Source organism: Macaca thibetana, chromosome 7 (assembly GCF_024542745.1).
Source record: "Macaca thibetana thibetana isolate TM-01 chromosome 7, ASM2454274v1, whole genome shotgun sequence".
NCBI lineage: Eukaryota > Metazoa > Chordata > Mammalia > Primates > Cercopithecidae > Macaca > Macaca thibetana.
Window position 1 is genome coordinate 26,754,043 of NC_065584.1, and position 18,430 is coordinate 26,772,472.

At 36.6% G+C, this 18,430-nt stretch overlaps 1 protein-coding gene across 7 annotated transcripts in view; it reads left to right on the forward strand.

Moving 5' to 3' along the window:
- Positions 1-18,430, forward strand: part of CEP128 (centrosomal protein 128) — a 445,924-nt gene that overhangs the window by 42,549 nt on the left and 384,945 nt on the right. For all 7 annotated transcript variants that reach the window (XM_050798934.1, XM_050798932.1, XM_050798937.1 and 4 more), the window contains one exon: positions 3,701-3,773. In XM_050798934.1, coding sequence (XP_050654891.1) covers positions 3,701-3,773 — 73 coding nt within the window. The remainder of the gene's footprint in view (positions 1-3,700; positions 3,774-18,430) is intronic.

Here is an 18,430-nt window from a genome sequence, read left to right on the forward strand (position 1 = left end):
TCCAGCTATCTAAATCATACCACGCACTAGTTCTGTGTCGCTGCAACAAACATAGTCAAAACTATAAATGTTAAATCTATGAATATCAAGTATAGGCTGTAATGAGAATGAAAGATTCTACCATTATTACTAGTGCTATTAGCTAATATTATTGAGCCCTTATTTCATGATTTAACTTTAACTCTAGTAACTACCCTTTGAGGTAATCATTAATTTTTCCTCTAGTTTATGGATGAGGAAATGGGCAGAGAGAGATGAAATAACTCAGCTCTCTGGAAATCCAACAGGAGGGCTGTAGTGGAGTCAGAATTAAAATCCAGGCAGTAAGGCCCCAAAGTTTATGTTCTTTATCACTTACAGTGTATGGTGGTTCAAAATCATTTTCACATGTGACTGATACAAATAAAGCATTTAAATTCCTGGATCGTGAGATATATTATTGAGCTATATTGCTAACCTTTTAAACTGGTAATATTTATTTAATATTTAGGTTTTTTTTTTTTTTACAAGTTGATAAAATTAACAAAATGACATTAACACTTTAATGTATTGTAGGAATGGTTTTATTACATAACCATTACCCATTTCAAGGAAGGGTATAAATTAAGCACTGGGAACATGAGTTAAAGGGAATAGTTGCCTTGTAAGGAGACACAGGGGAAGTTGCAGGGATGATTTAGTTGTATAGTTTCAATGGTCATTTAAATAACCAATATTGGACTGGGCTCTTAGTATCTGGTAATAGTTTTTATGATCTATAGGCTGGTACCATCTGGTAATAGCCTTGTGACCTAGAGGCATGTGTGAGGCAGAAAACTTTGTTTAACCCAAAATAGGAGTTAGGTTTCTTGGGAAATGAGGTGGCTTACCTTTGTGAATGTGTAAAATTTCTGGATGCTGTTCTGCTTTACTTGTACCACAAATTCTTACTTCATGTTTATAAAAATAATGGACAGGGAGTTAAAAAGTTTAACTTTCTATTTGATGTTGAAAGGTTGGTATTCTCATTTAATTACTGATTTTTCATTTTTGACATTTATTACAAAACACACATTGAATAATAAAAGTACACTGGGAAGCAAGCTTTTGGAAAGGATTAAGTAAAGTTTAATTCAGAAATCACCTACTTTGGATGCCATATGAAGAACTGATTTGGGCCAGGTGCAGTGACTCAGGCCGATAATCCCAACACTTTGGGAGGCCGAGGCAGGTGGATTGTTTGAGCTCAGGAGTTTGAGACCAGCCTGGGCAACATGGTGAAACCCCGTCTCTACTAAAAATACAGAAAAATTAGCCTGGCATGGTGGCACATGCCCATGGTCCCAGCTACTTGGGAGGCTGAGGTGGGAGGATTGCTTGAGCCCAGGAGGTTGAAGCTGCGGTGAGCTGAGATGAGTCACTGCACTCCTGCCTGGGTATCAGAGTGAAACCTATCACAAAGGAAAAAAAAAATTGATTTGAGGAGGGCAAGGTAGAAGTCTGTTGCACTAGTATATGAGAGTTGATGATCACCTGACCCAGGATTATGGCAGCAGAGAGATGGACAGGGATGTGTTTGAAGATACTGTTTTTGGAAATCAAAGAGACAGAATTTGGTAGTGGTGGGTGAGGGAGAATAAACTAAGGATGACTCTAAGATTTTCAATTTGAATAAGTAGATGGTGATTCCACTTCCTGAGATATGGAAGACTGGTTTGGGTAGGTGAGGTGTAGAGAGTTTGGCCTTGAATATGTTATGTTCAAGATGCCTGTGAGACATTCAAATGGAAAGTAAAATATTCAGATAGATATTTACTATGGAGCTCAAAGGAAAAGTCTAAGTTGAGGTAAAATTTAAGAGTGGTCAGCATGGAGAAATGTCATTTGGAACCATGGAAATGGATAATAACAAGAGAGAAACTATAGGGAGGATATCAAGGACAGGACTGAGTTGCAAAGAGTGGTAATATTTAGGAATCTTATGATAGAAGGAGGAGCTGACCTGAGATGGAATAGCTAGTGAGATGGGGGAAATTCCAGACAGCATAGAGCCACAAAAGCCAAGAAAGGGGCTGTAATATTTATGGGTGTTGTGTCAGGTTCTTGCAGTTTACTTATTTTTGTTATTCTTTGGTATTCCACTGTGTGAATATACAGCAATATATTTTAACATTCTATACATACATACAGAAAGACATTTTCAGAGGTTTAAAGTCTTCGAAAATTTAGTTAAATAAAATTGTAACCAAGAAATAGAAAGATAAAAATGTTAAGAAATAGTAAAATTAACCTGGGGATTCAGTGAAAGTAACCCTGGAATGACAGTCATGGAGCAGGCCCAGGAAGTATTCACTCTACACTAGAGCAGGAAAGTAAAAAGAGTGAAATAGATGGTTTGTTGACTATTCAGTAAGAAGTGGGAGGAAAATATCAATGATGTGATAAGTAAGGCCCATATAAAGCCAAAAGATAATGAGAAAGCTTGGAAAAGACAAGAACACAAGAAAGTTATGATTCAAGTGTGAAGCTGACTACAATGTGAGCATGACAGAATGTGAGCACAAAGCATCAATTCCATCAATTTCATAGGATGGAATAATTCACAATATTCATAAGACGTATAAATGTATTACATAAAACTCTACAGGTCCAATAGAATCAAAAATGGTAATAACATAATCTGAAATTAGAGAATGAGCTAAATATTTCAAAACAGCCAATCGAAAATGTCTTGAGTTGAACATGATGAAGGCAACTAGCAAAATAATTAATAATGGAAATGGTTGTGCATGATTCACAGAGGGAAGTGCAGCCAGAAGTAAGACAGTGCAAGACAGAAAGGCTTTTTCTTTTCTTTGTAAATCTTTCTGTACGATTTGTTCATTTATCATGTATGTTTTTTTTTTTTTTTTTTTTTTTGAGACGGAGTCTCGCTCTGTCGCCCAGGCTGGAGTGCAGTGGCCGGATCTCAGCTCACTGCAAGCTCCGCCTGCCGGGTTTATGCCATTCTCCTGCCTCAGGCTCCCGAGTAGCTGGGACTACAGGCGCCCGCCACCTCGCCCGGCTAGTTTTTTGTATTTTTCAGTAGAGACGGGGTTTCACCGTGTTAGCCAGGATGGTCTCGATCTCCTGACCTCGTGATCCGCCCATCTCGGCCTCCCAAAGTGCTGGAATTACAGGCGTGAGCCACCACACTCAGCCTATCATGTATGTTATTAATTTGATGAGAAACAAGGTAATGGGAGGTCGGTTACTGAGGATAGAGTTTGCACAGCACACTTTGAGGTAATTTCTTTATGAATTGCTAGAAAGAGCGTGTAAGATTGAGAGTTTTTGTTCTCTTTTGTCCCTCTCTCTCTTCCTTTTTTCTTAATTTAAAATGGGAGATATTGCAACATGTTTGTTTACTGAGAGTGATGTTCCAGTGTAGCAGCAGTTCTCAAAGTTTGGTCTCCAGACCTGCAGACCTCTATTCCTGCATCACCTACGAATTTTAGAAAGGCACATTTTTGGGCCTCATCTCAGATTTGCTGATTTGAAATCTGGGGGACAGGAACCAGCAGTCTGCGTTTTAACAAGCCTTCCAGATGTTTCAGATTTTATAACATTTGAGAACCACTAAAGTAGAATATTTTGTAATAACATAATTATCATGTTATGCATTTCACTAGTTCTGTGTATTTTCTAAATATCCAAGTTTAAATCTTTTTTTGTGGCCTAGGTCGGACGCCGAAACAAAAAGGACTTTGGAAGAATTGACTGAAAAACTTAATGAAGCCCAGAAACAAGAAGTGGTGAGACCTCTTTTTTAATAAAAAGTTTTATTTCACATATAGAGGATGGGTGGGCTGGCCGTAATCACAGTGAAGTTTAGTAGAGTTTAACCTTTTGGATGGTAAGTCCCATTTTGTCTAAAAGTGTGTTCTTGTAGCTCTTATAAAATGTTCATGAATTTTGGGTATTTATATTTGGTATATTTATATTTAGGGTATATTTATTTGGCATTTACATTTAGGGATTTATATAATAGTATTAGCATATTAGAGATAGAGTCAACATTTGTTTTAACTAGGTTAGAGTTTATGATGACTATTTGAAAGATAATTTAAGTTTTACTGGCTCTGATTGTTTTGTAGTTTTTGTGAAATGATATTTGAGAAGTGCAGAATGCTTTTCTTTTCTTTTTTTTGTTTTTGAGACGGAGTCTCGCTCTGTCGTCCAGGCTGGAGTGCAGTGGCCGGATCTCAGTTCACTGCAAGCTCCGCCTGCCGGGTTCACGCCATTCTCCTGCCTCAGCCTCCTGCGCAGAATGCTTTTCATAGTGTTTTTGTAGCACCCCCATTTTCAGTTTGTCTCATGTATGTAGTTACAATTGCTAGAAAGACCTCTTTGCTGTCTGTTTTTGTCTGATATGGTTCCATTTGAAAATACTCCTAATTCCCAAGCTTTATTATCTCAAAGTCATATTGTTGACACTCACTGTTCAGTGATTTATTTTTATCAAATCACTATCCTTGGTGGAATTAAGGTTAAAAAAATACAGTCTATATAGTGTTAATTTCTTTATATTATCAGTTTGTCTTTTTAGGAGGAAATGGTTAATGGTCACTAAACTTGTGAATTTGTCAACTTCAGGAGTGTATTTATTCATTTATTCATTTCTCATAATACCTTTTTTTCAAGATAAGGAAAGTGTGCAGGATTTTTTTCTTAATATATTTTATTCAAATTGAAAGTTTCCTAGTAAATTTTTCTCCAGTTGTTAATTTGTTTACAGTTCCTTACATAGATATGTTGAGTTCATTTTGGAGTTTGAATTTATTGGCTGAATGTGCTAAGAGATAAAAAGATCAATGAAGTTGATCTTTTTGAAAATACGGTATTTGAAAATTTCTCTTATAGTGAAATTTGCTTATTTTAAAAATATGAATAAACACTTGGCTACATGAAAATACTTTTCTTTTGTGTTTTTGGTATTAAGTTTTTTGTGAAGAGCCTTAGAAAGGTGAAGATACAATGCCTGTCTTCTGCTGAAGTAGACAACATTTTTGCAATTAATGTGTGGCAATGTGGCATCTAATGTGTAATATCAAGATATATTTATTTTTTTGCATAAAGTTCTAGATTTTTTCAGACGTACTAAGGGTACCTTCAATTTAAACTGTACCAGTCTAAAATATCTAAAACATCACATACTTCCAAAAAAGGACTTTTCTGAGATAAACAGTTTGGTGCTTTTCTTAGTTAATTGCAATAGTTCACACAGTACGAAATCTGTGCTATTGTCTGATTTATGTACTAAACAAGAGCTGAAGTACACATTTAAGAATGTTGCTGTAAGGTCCTCTTTAACTTACCAAATAATATTCTGTCTCATCTCATAAATTCCAGAGTGGAACCTGTTACTTGACAAGGGAAGCTGCTGAAGCTCTCTTTTCTTTTTCACTTGTTTAAAAATTTTAAAATTCGGAAGTATACATACAGAAAAGTACATGTATCAGTGTATAGCTTGATGAATTATCATGAGGTGAACATACCCTCACCACCCAGATCTAGAAATAGAATATTACCAGTATTCAATAAAACTTCTAATTTCTCTTTCCAATCACTAACTCCTTGCTTTCTAAAGATAATCACTATTTTGCCTTTTAACCCTATAATTTCTCCCTGTTTTGAACTCCTTGTATTAATGGAACCATATAGGACAAGTTTTTTTGGTCTTTGACTTCTTTTGCTAATCATTAGGATTGTAATGGGTGTTGTGTCAGGTTCTTGGATTTTATTCATTTTTATTGTTCTTTGGTATTCCATTGTATTGATATATGGCAATATATTTTAACATTCTATAGCTACAGATAGATAGTTGGATTATTTGAAATTTGGGGCTTCTATGGATAATACTGCTATGACCATTCTTATTCAATATTTAGTGTACATGTGCATGCATTTCTGATGGTACATAACATGCAGTGCAGATCCTAGATGCCTTCAAATTTAGTAGACACCAAAAAATAGGTTTCCAAAGTGGTTGCACTAATTTACACTCCCACTAACAGTGTATGAGAATGCATGTTGCTCTTCTTCTTTCCAACACTTGCTATTACTTGTCCTTTCAATAGTAGCTATTATGATAGGTGTTTATGGTGTCACATTTTGGTTTTCTTTTCTTTTGCATTTCATGATTACTACTGATGATGAACATATTTTCATATGTTTGTAGACTGTTGGTTATTTTCTTGTTTGAAGTGCCAGTTTGCATCTTTTGTCCACTTTTCAATTGGGTTGATTGTCTCTTTGTTATTGTTTTGTAGGAGGTCTTTATATATTTTTTTCTTTCTTTTTTTTTTTTTGAGATGGAGTTTTGCTCTTGTCATCCAGGCTGCAGTGCAATGGCACGATTTCGGCTCACTGCAGTCTCCGCCTCCTGAGTTCAAGTGAGTCTCCTGCCTCAGTTTCCCGAATAGCTGGGATTACAGGCGTGCACCACCACACCTGGCTAATTTTTTTGTGTTTCTAGTAGAGATGAGGTTTTGCTATGTTGACCAGGCCGGTCTTGAACTCCTGACCTCAGATGATCCACCCACTTCGGTCTCCCAAAGTTTTGGGATTACAGGCATGAGCCACTGCGCCTGGCCTATATATTTTCTATATGAGCACATTGTGAGTTTTTTATATTGCACGTATCATCTCCCATATTGCAGCTTGTTTCTTTTCATTTTTATATTGTACTTAATGGGACTTTCTATTGAATTTTAATCCAGTTTAATTTTCCATCTTCTCTTTTGTGGTTAGTACTTGTTTGACCTAAGAAGTCATTCCCTATATTTAGATCACAAAGATGTTCTCTTGTGTAATCATTTAGAAGCTTATGGTTTTACCTTTCACATTTAGATGTGATATTTACTTGAAATTGGTATTTGTGATATGAATTAGGAGGAATACATTTTATATGAATGTTTAATTAAGTTCTATTCATTAAAAGGACTACTCTTTCCCAACTACTTTACAGTCATATCTTTGTTATAAATCAAATGTTCATATGCACAAGCATCTGTTTCGGGACTCTTTGATCCCCTGGTTTGTCTCTCCAAGTGCCAGTATTCCACTGTCTTGATTACTGTTGCTTTATATTTAGTTGTGGTAGGGATAGAGTAACTCCTTTCATGTTGTTCTTCAAACTTGTCTTGTGTGTTCTTTGCCTTTTGCATTTCCATATATATTTTGAAATCTGCAAATGAAATTATTAAAAATCTGGGATCTTGATTGGATTACATTGTTTCTATAGGTCAATTTGAAGAGAACTGAAATCTTTATAATATCAAGTTTTCCAATTTATAAACATAGTATATCTTTCCAATAATATTTTATGGTTTTTTTAATCTAGAAGTTAAAAAGATTTTTTTTAAACAATTTTTTTGAGGTATAATTGACATAGAATAAATGGCCCATATTTAAAGTGTACAGTTTGATAAGTTTTGACATAAGTGTTACCTGTGAAACCATCACCGCAGTCAAGATAAGGACACACCCATCACCCCCCAAAATTTCTTACCCACCCTGCCCTGATTGGCCCTTTCCCTACCCCTAAAACTCAAGTTTAAATGTAACTATCCTTTTACTTATTTTTTTTTAGTAAATTTTATTTTGTAAATTTAAGCTATGCAACATGATGTTATGGGATATACGTAGATAGTATAAAGATTATTACATTGAAGTAAGTTAACATATCTGTCCTTTCACAGTTACCCATTTTTTTTTGTTTGTTTTTTTGGTTTTGTGGCAGGAACATCTAAAATGTTCTTATTTAGCATGAATCCCATATACAGTACTGTTTTATTATCTATAGTTCTGATGTTGTCCTTTAGATCTCTAGACTTGTTCATCCTACACATCAGCTACTTTGTATCCTCTGACTTGTATCTTCCCATTTCATCCCCTCTAACCCCTCTGTCCCTGGTAACCACTGTTTTGTTCTCTCTTTCTGTATATTTGATTTCTTTTTGTAGATCCCATATTTAATTAGCGAGATCATGCAATATTTTTCTTTTTGTGTCTGGCTTATTTTACTTAGCATAATTGTCCTCCAGACCCAGCCATGTTGTGGTAAATGAAAAGATCTCATTCTTTTGTAAGTCTAAGTAATATTTCATTGTATATATGTACCACAATTTCTTTATTCATTTTTCTATCAACAGACACTTAGCTTTTTCCATATCTTGGCTATTGTGAATAATGATGCAATGAACATAGGAATGTAGAATCTTTACATGGTGATGATTTTATTTCCTTTGGGTATATGCTCAGCAGAGGGATCGTGTGTCATTTGGTAGTTCTATTTTTAATTACTCTTTCTGCATACTCTTGTCAACATTTGTTATTTTTTGACTTTTTAAAATAATAACCACCTTTACAGCTGTGATGTGGTATCTCATAGTGGTTTTGATTTGCATTTCCCTGATGATTAATGATGTTAAATACCTTTTGATATAGCTGTTGGTGATTTTTGTCTTCTATGGAGAAATGTCTATTTAGGTCCTTTGTCCGTTGAAAAAATTGGGTTATTTGTTTTTCTACTATTGAGTTGTATGAGTTCTTTGTAAATTTTGGGTATTAACCTCATCAGATATATTGTTTGCCAATATTTTTTTCAATTTGTAGGCTGCCATTTCATTTTATTGATTTTATCTTTTGCTGTACAGAGCAGCAAAAGGTATAATTTTTTTTTTTAGTTTGAAGTAGTCCCACTTATTTATTTTTGCTTATGTGGCCTGAGCTTTTGGTTTGATACCCAAAAATCATTGCCAACTTCAGTGCCCAGGAGATTTTCCCCTATGTTCTCTTATAGGAGTTTTATAGTTCCTGGTCTCCCAGTTAGGTCTTTTATCCATTTTGAGCTTATTTTTATGTATGTTATAAGGGTTCACTTTCTTTTGCATGTGAAATTTCAGTTTTCTTAACACCATTTATTGAAGAGACTCATCTTTCCTCAAGGTGTCCTATTGGTGCCCCTGTCAAAAATTAGTTGACCATATCTGTTTGGGTTTGTTTCTAGGTTCTCTGTTCTGTTCTGTTGGTGTATGTGTCTGTTTTTATGCCAGTACCACACTGTTTTGATTACTATAGCTTTGTTATATAATTTTTAAATCAGGAAGTATAATTCCTCCAACCTTGTTTTTCTTTCTTGGAATTGTTTTAGGGTCTTCATGTTTCCAAACAAATTTTAGGATTTTTTTTTTTTTTCCTGTGAGGAATGCCATTAGGATTTTGAAAGGGATTATACTAAACCTATATATTGCTTTGGGTAGAATGGATAATTTAACAATATTAATTCTTCTGATTCATGAGGATGGAATATCTTTTCATTTATTTTTTCATTATTTTGTCTTCAGTTTCTTTCATCACCATCTTACAGTTTTCTGTGTACAGGTTTTTCACCTTCTTGGTTAAATTTATTCTTCAGTTTTTTAATTTTTAAGACATGACATATGTATAAACATATACATATTTCATGAAATATTTCTATTCAGGCATGCAATATATAATAATCACATCAGGATAAATGGGGTATCCATCACCTCAAGCATTTATTCTTTGTTACAAACAATTCAATTATAGTCTTTTAAGTATTTTAAAATGTATGATTAAATTTTCATTGACTATGGTTGTGCAGTCAAATACTTGGTCTTATTCATTCTTTCCATCTTTTTTTTTTTTTTTTTGTACCTATTAACCATTCCATCTCCTCCTCACCCTTCAACTATCCTTCTCAGCCTCTGGTAATCAATCCTCGTACTCTCTGTGAGTTTGATTGTCTTAATTTTTAGCTCCTACATGTGATGTTTTTCTTTCTGTGCCTGGCTTATTTCACTTAACGTAATAACCTCAAGTTCTATTCATGTTTTTGTAAATGACAGGACCTCATTTTTTTTTTTTTTATGGCTGAATAGTACTCCATTGTGTATAAGCACCACGTTTTCCTTATTTATTCTTCTGTCAATGGACACTTAGATTGTTTCTAAATCTTGGCTATTGTGGATAGTGCTGCAATAAATGTGGGAGTACAGATATATTTTTAATATGCTGACTTTCTTTGTTTTGGGTATATACCTAGCAGTGGGATTGCTGGATCATGTGGTAGCTCTGTTTTTACTTTTTTGAGGACCCTCCATACTGTTCTCAAAATAGTGCATATACTAATTTACATTCCCATCAACAGTGTGGGAGGGTTCTCTTTTTTTCCACACCCTTTCCAACATTTTTTATTTATTGCCTGTTCACTCTGATGATAGTTTCTTTTACAGTGCAGTAGCTCTTTAGTTTAATTAGATCCTTTTTGTCTATTTTGGCTTTTGTTGCCTTTGCTTTTGGTGTTTTAGTCATGAAGTCTTTGCCCATGCCTGTGTCCTGAAAGGTATTGGCTATGTTTTCTTCTAGGGTTTTTTGGTTTTAGGATTTACGTTTAAGTCTTTAATCCATCTTGAGTTAATTTTTGTATAATGTGTAAGGAAGAGGTTCAGTTTCAGTTTTCTGTATATGGTAGCCAGTTTTCCCAGCACCATTTATTAAATAGGGAATCCTTTCCCCATTGCTTGTTTTTGTTAGATTTGTCGAAGACCAGATGGTTGTAGATGTGTGGTGTTATTCCTGTGGCGTCTGTTCTGTTCCATTGGTCTATGTATCTGTTTTGGTACCGGTACCATGTTTTGGTTGCTGTAACCTTGTAGTATATTTTGAAGTCAGGTAGTGTGATGCCTCCAGCTTTGTTCTTTTGGCTTAGGATTGTTTGGCTATGCAGGCTCTTTTTTGGTTCCATATGAAATTTAAAGTAGTTTTTTTTTAGTTCTGTGAAGAAAGTCAATGGTAGCTTGATCGGCATAGCATTGAATCTATAAATTACTTTGGGCTGTATTGCCATTTTCATGATATTGATTCTTCCTGTCCATGAGGATGGAATGTTTATCCATTTGTTTGTGTCCTCTTTTATTTCCTTGAGCAGTGGGTGTAGTTCTTGAGGAGGTTCTTCATGTCCCTTGTAAGTTGTATTCCTAGGTATTATATTTTCTTTGTAGCACTTGTGAATGGGAGTTCACTCATGTTTCGGCTCCCTGTTTGTCTGTTACTGGTGTATAGGAATGCTTGTGATTTTTGCCCATTGATTTTGTATCCTGAGACTTTGCTGAAGTTGCTTACCAGCTTAAGGAATTCTGGGGCTGAGACGATGGGGTTTTCTAAATATACAATCATGTCCTCTGCAAACAGAGACAATTTGACTTCCTCTCTTCTTATTTGAATTTACTTCTCTTGCCTGATTGCCCTGGCCAGAACTTCCAGTACCATGTTGAATAGGAGTGGAGAGAGAGGCCGTCCTTGTGTTGTGCTGGTTTTCAAAGGGAATGCTTCCAGCTTTTGCTGATTCATTATGATATTGGGTATGGGTTCATCATAAATAGGTCTTATTATTTTTAGATATATTCCCTCAATACCTAGTTTCTTGAGTGTGTTTACCAGGAAGGCTGTTGAATTTTGTTGAAGGCCTTTTCTGCTTCTATTGAGATAATCATGTGGTTTTTGTCATTAGTTCTGTTTATGTGACGGATTATGTTAATTGATTTGCATATGTTGAACCAGCCTTGCATCCCAGGGATGAAGCCAACTTGATCGTGGTGAATAAGTGTTTTGATGTGCTGCTGGATTTGGTTTGCCAGTATTTTATTGAGGATTTTTGCATCAATGTTCATCAGGGATATTGGCCTGAAATTTTCATTTTTTGTTGGGTCTTTGCCAGGTTTTGGTATCAGGATGATGCTGGCCTCATAAAATGAATTAGGAAGGAGTCCCCTTTTTTTCTCTTGTTTGGAATAGTTTCACAAGGAATGGTACCGGCTCTTCTTTGTACCTCTGGTAGGATTCAGCTGTAAATTGGTCTGGTCCTGGGCTTTTTTTTGGTTGGTAGGCTATTAATTACTTGCTCAATTTCAAAACTTGTTATTGGTCTATTCAGGGATTTGACTTCTTCCTGGTTTAGTGTTGGGAGGGTGTTTGTGTCCAGGAATTCATCCATTTCTTCTAGATTTTCTAGTTTATTTGCATAGAGGTGTTTATAGTATTCTCTGATGGTAGTTTGTATTTCTGTGGGATCAGTGGTCATAGCCCTTTTATAATTTCTTATTGTGTCTGTCTGATTCAGATCTCTTTTCTTATTAGTCTGGCTAGCAGTCTATCTATTTTGCTAATCTTTTCAAAACACCAGCTCCTGGATTCATTGATTTTTTGAAGGACTTGTTGTGTCTCTATCTCCTTCAGTTCTACTCTGATCTTAGTTATTTCTTGTCTTCTGCTAGCTTTTGAATTCATTTGCTCTTGCTTTTCTAATTCTTTTAATTGTGATGTTAGGATGTTGATTTTAGGTCTTTCCCACTTTCTGATATCGGCATTTAGTGCTATAAATTTCCCTCTAAGCACTGCTTTAGCTGTATCGCAGATGTTCTGGTACATTGTGTTTTTGTTCTCATTGGTTTCAAAGAACTTATTTCTGCCTTAATTTTGTTATTTACCCAGTAGTCATTCTGGATCAGATTGTTCAGTTTCCATGTAGTTATGCAGTTTTGAGTGAGTTTTTTAATCCTGAGTTCTAATTTGATTGCACTGTGGTCTGAGAGACTGTTTGTTATGATTTCCATTCTTTTGCATTTGCTGAGGAGTGTTTCACTTCCAATTATGTGGATAATTTCAGAATAAGTGCTATGCAGTGCTGAGAAGAATGTATATTCTGTTGATTTAGGGTGGAGAGTTCTGTAGATGTCTATTAGGTCCACTTGGTCCAGAGCTGAGTTCAAGTCCTGAATATCCTTGTTAATTTTCTGTCTAATTGATCTGTCTGATATTGACAGTGGAATGTTAAAGTCTCCCACTGCCATTATGTGGGAGTCCAAGTCTCTTTGTAGATCTCTAAGTACTTGCTTTATGAATCTGGGTGGTCATGTATTGGGTGCATATATATTTAGTATAGTTAGCTCTTCTTGTTACATTGATTCCTTTACCTTTATGTAATGCCCTTCTTTGTCTTTTTTGATCTTTTTGGTTTAAAGTCTGTTTTATCAGAGACTAGGATTGCAATCCCTGCTTTTTTTTTTTTTTTTTTTTTTTTTTTTTGCTTTTCATTTGCTTGGTAAATATTCCTCCATCCCTTTATTTTGAGCCTATGTGTGTCTTCGCATGTGAGATGGGTCTCGATTCTGTCCAATTTGCTAGTCTGTGTCTTTCAATTGGGGCATTTAGCCCACTTACATTTAAGGTTAATATTGTTATGTGTGAATTTGATCCTGTCATTATGATACTAGCTGGATATTTTGCCCACTAGTTAATGCGATTTCTTCCTGGTATTGATGGTCTTTACAATTTGGTATGTTTTTACAGTGGCTGGTACTGGTTTTTCCTTTCCATATTTAGTGCTTCCTTCAGAAGCTCTCTTGTAAGGCAGGCCTGGTGGTGACAAAATCCCTCAGCATTTGCTTGTTTGTAAAAGATTTTATTTCTCCTTAGCTTATGACGCTTAGTTTGGCTGCATATGCAATTCTGGATTGAAAATTCTTTTCTTTAAGAATGTTGAATATTGTCCCCCACTCTCTTCTGGCTTGTAGTGTTTCTGCTGAGAGATCTGCTGTTAGTCTGATGGGCTTCCCTTTGTAGGTAACCTGACCTTTCTATCTGGTTGCTTTTAACATTTTTTTCCTTCATTTCAACCCTGGAGAATCTGACAATTATGTGTCTTGGGATGGCTCTTCTCGAGGAGTATCTTAGTGGTGTTCTTTGTATTTTCTGAATATGAATGTTGGCCTGTCTTGTTAGGTTCGGGAAGTTCTCCTAGATAATATCCTGAAGAGTGTTTTCCAGCTTGGTTCCATTCTCCCCGTCACTTTCAGGTACCCCAGTGAATCATAGGTTTGGTCTTTTCACATAGTCCCATATTCCTTGGAGGCTTTGTTTGTTCTTTTCATTCTTTTTTCTCTAATCTTGTCTTCATGCTTTATTTTATTTAGTTGATCTTTAATCTCTGATATCCTTTCTTCTGCTTGATCGATTTGGCTTTTGATACTTGTCTATGCTTCACGAAGTTCTTGTGCTGTGTTCTTCAGCTCCATCAGGTCATTTATATTCTTCTCTAAACTGGTTATTCTAGTAAGCAGTTCCTATAATCTTTTATCAATGTTCTTAGCTTCCCTGCATTGGGTTAGAACATGCTCCTTTAGCTCAGAGGAGTTTGTTATTACCCACCTTCTGAAGCCTGCTTCTGTCAAAGTCAAACTCATTCTCTGTCCAGTTTTGTACTGTTGTTGGAGAGGAGTTGCAATCATTTGGAGGACAAGAGTCATTCTGATTTTTGGAATTTTCAGTATTTTTGCACTGGTTTTTCCTCATCTTCATGGATTTATCTACCTTTGATCTTTGATGCTGATGACCTTTGGATGGGGCTTTTCTGTGGGCCTCCTTTTTGTTGATGTTGATGCTACTGCTTTCTGTTTGTTAGTTTTCCTTTTCACAGTCAGGCCCCTCTGCTGCAGGCCTGTTGGAGTTTGCTGGAGGTCCACTTTAGACCCTATTTGCCTGGGTATCACCAGCGGAGGCTGCAGAACAGCAAATATTTTGCTGTCTGCTCCTTCCTCTGGAAGCTTCGTTCCAGAAGGACACCTGCCTGATGCCAGCCGGAGCTCTCCTGTATGAGGTGTCTGTTCACCCCTGCTGAGCGGTGTCTCCCAGTCAGGAGGCACGGGGGTCAGGCATCCACTTGAGGAGGCAGTCTTTCCCTTAGCAGAGCTCAAGTGCTGTTCTAGGAGGTACGCTGCTCTCTTCAGAGCCAGCAGGCAGGAACATTTAAGTCTGCTGAAGCTGCGTCCACAGCTGCCCCTGTCCCCAGGTGCTGTATCCCAGGGAGATGGGAGTTTTGTCTATAAGCCCCTGACTGGGGCTGCTGCCTTTCTTTCAGAGATGTCCTGCCCAGTGAGAGGAATCTAGAGAGTCAGTCTGGCCCCAGGTGCTTTGCCCTGCTGTGGTGAGTGTTACACACAGTCAGAGTTAACACTATGAGGGGAAAACTGCCTACTCTAGCCTCAGTAATGGCGGATGCCCTTCCCACCACCAAGTTCGACTTCAGACTGCTATGCTGGCCCAAGAATTTCAAGCCAGTGGTTCTTAGCTTGCTGGACTTTGTGAGCGTGGGACCCGCTGAGTGAGACCACTTGGCTCCCTGGCTTCAGCCCCCTTTTAGGGGAGTGAACGGTTCTGTCTCACTGGGGTTGCAGGCACCACGGGGCTACAAAAGAAAAACTCCAGCAGCTAGATCGTGTCTGCCCAAACAGCCGCCCAGTTTTGTGCTTGAAACCCAGGGCCCTGGTGGTAGAGGCACACAACAGAATCTCCTGGTCTGTGGGCTTCGAAACCCATGAGAAAAGCATAATGTCTGGGCCAGATAGCGCAGTCCCTCACAGCACAGTCCCTCATGGCTTCCCTTGGCTAGGGAAGGGAGTTCGCCGGCCCCTTGCACTTCCCCGGTGAGGCGATGCCCAACCCTGCTTCTGCTCACTCACTGTGGGCTGCACCCACTGTCTAGCCAGTCCCAGTGAGATGAACTGGATACTTCAGTTGGAAATGAAGAAATCTCCCACCTTCTGTGTTGGTCTCTCTGGGAGCTGCAGACTGGAGCTCTTCCTATTGAACCGTCTTGACAACTCTCTGTATAATAGTTATTAATCCCTTGTTAGGTCGATAGTTTGCAAAACTTGTCTGTCATTTTCTGGGTCGTCTCTTCCTTTTGTTGACTGTTAACTTTGCTGTGTGCAAGCTTTTTAACTTGATGTGATCCCATTTGTCCATTTCTGCTTTGGCTGCCTGTGCTTTTTGGGTTATTATTCAAGAAATCTTTGGTCACTCCAATGTCCTGGAGAGTTTGGTCCCCAGTGTTTTCTTGTAATAGTTTCATAGTTTGAGGTATTAGATTTAAGTCTTTAATCTGTGTGATTTGATTTTTGTCTTTGTCAAGAGGTAGGGATCTAGTTTCACACTTCTGCATATCCAGTTTTCCCAGCACCAGTTATTGAAGAGATGTCTGTTCCTTTTCCCAATACATGTTCTTTGCAACTTTGTCTAGAATGAGTTTGGTGTGGTTGTTTGGATGTGCTTCTGGGTTTTCTATTCTGTTTAATTGGTCTATGTTTCTGTTTCTATGCCACTTCCATGCTGTTTTGGTTACTATAGCTCTGTAGTATAATTTGAAGTCAGGTGATGTGGTTCCTCCAGTTTTGTTCTTTTTGCTCAGGATAGCTTTGAATATTGTGGGTCTTTTATAATTCTAGATAAATTCTAGGATTTTTTTCTATTTCAGTGAAGAATGTCATTGGTATTGCACTGAATCTGTAGATTACTTTGGATAGTATGGACATTTTAACAATATTGATTCTTCTAATCTATTAACATAGAATATCTTTCCATTTTTTAATAGTTTCTCTTTAATTTCTTGCATCAATCTTATATAGTTTTCACTGTAGAGATCTTTCACTTTTTTGTTTAAATTCTTAAGTATTTAATTTTTATCTTTAGCTATTGTAAATTGGATTACCTTCTTGATTTCTTTTCCGGTTTGTTTACTGTTGACATATAGAAATGCTACTGATTTTTGTATGTTGACTTTGTATTCTGTAACTTTACTGAGTTTATCAGTTCTAACAGTTTTTTGATGGAGTTTTTGGGTTTTTTCAAATAGATGATCATGTCATCTACAAACAAAGATAATTAATTTGACTTCTTCCTTTTCAATTTGGATGCCCTTTATTTCTTTTTTTCCCTGCTCTCAAAGATTCCGCCTTTATTTTATTTTATTTAAACAAATTTTTTATTTAAAATTTTGTGGGTAGGTAGTAGGCACGTATATAATTACGGGTACATGAGATGTTTTGATATGGGCATGCAATGTATAACAATAACATCAGAGTAAATAGAGTATCCATTACCTCAAGCGTTTATCCTCAGTGTTACAAACAACAGTTATACTCTTTTAGTTATTTTAAAATGTACAATTAAATTCTTATTGACTGTAGTCACCCTTTTGTGTTGTGAAATACCAGGTCTTATTCACTGTATTTTTTAAATACCCATTAAGCTTCCTTCCTCTTACCCATCCTCCCACTATCCTTTTCAGCCTCTGATAACCACTCTTGTACTCTCTAGCTCCATGAGATCAATTGTTTTTATTTTTAGATCCCACAAATAAGTAAGAACATGTGATGTTTGCCTCTCTGTGTTGGCTAATTTCGTTTAGCCTAATGACCTCCAGTTCCATCTGTGTTGTTGGAAATGACAGCATCCCATTCTTTTTATGGCTGAATAGTACTCCGTTGTGTATAAGTACATTTTCTTTATCCATTCATCTGTTGATGGACACTTAGATTGCTTCCAAATTTTGACTGTTGTGGATAGTGCTGCAACAAACATGGGAATGCAGATGTCTGATACACTGATTTCTTTTGTTTTGGGTTTATACCTAGCAGTGGAATTGCTGGATCATGTGGTAGCTCTATTTTTAGTTTTCTGAGGACCCCCCATATCATTCTCCGTAGTGCTTGTACTAATTTACATTCCCACCAACAGTGTAGGAGGGTTCTCTTTTTTCCATACCCTCACCAGCATTTGTTACTGTCTGTCTTTTGGATATAAATCATTTTAACCGGGGTGAGATGATATCTCCTTGTAGTTTTGATTTGTATTTCTCTGATGATCAATGATGACCTTTTTGTATGCCTGCTTGCCATTTGTGTGCCTTCTTTTGAGAAATATCTATTCAGCTATTTTGCCCATTTTAAATTGGATTATGAGATTTTTTTCTGATAGAGTTGTTTGATCTTCTTATGTATTCTGATTATTAATTTCTTGTCAGATGAATATTTTCTGTCATTCTGTGGGTTGTCTCTTCATTCTGTTGATTGTTTCCTTTGCTGTACAGAAGGTTTTTAACTTGATGTGATACCATTTGTTTGTTTTTGCTCTGATTGCCTGTGCCTGTGTGGATGCCCTTCCTTTATCTTGTCTGATTATTCTAGCTAGGACTTCTGGTGCTATGTTGAATAATGGTGGTGAAAGTGGGCATTCTTGTCTTGTTCCAGATCTTAGAGGAAAGGCTTTCATTGTTTCCTCATTTGGAATGATCATTGCTGTGGGTCTGTTGTATATGGCTTTTCTTATGTTGAGGTATGTTCCTGTATACTCAGTTGTTTGAAGGCTTTTTATCATTGAAAGGTTGTTGAATTTTATCAAATGCCTTTTTAGTATCAATTGAAATGATCATATGGTTTTGTCCTTCATTCTGTTTATATGATGTATCTCATTGATTAATTTGCATGTGTTAAGCCATCCTTGCATTTCTGGGCTAAGTCCCACTTGGTCTTGATGACCTTTTTAAAAT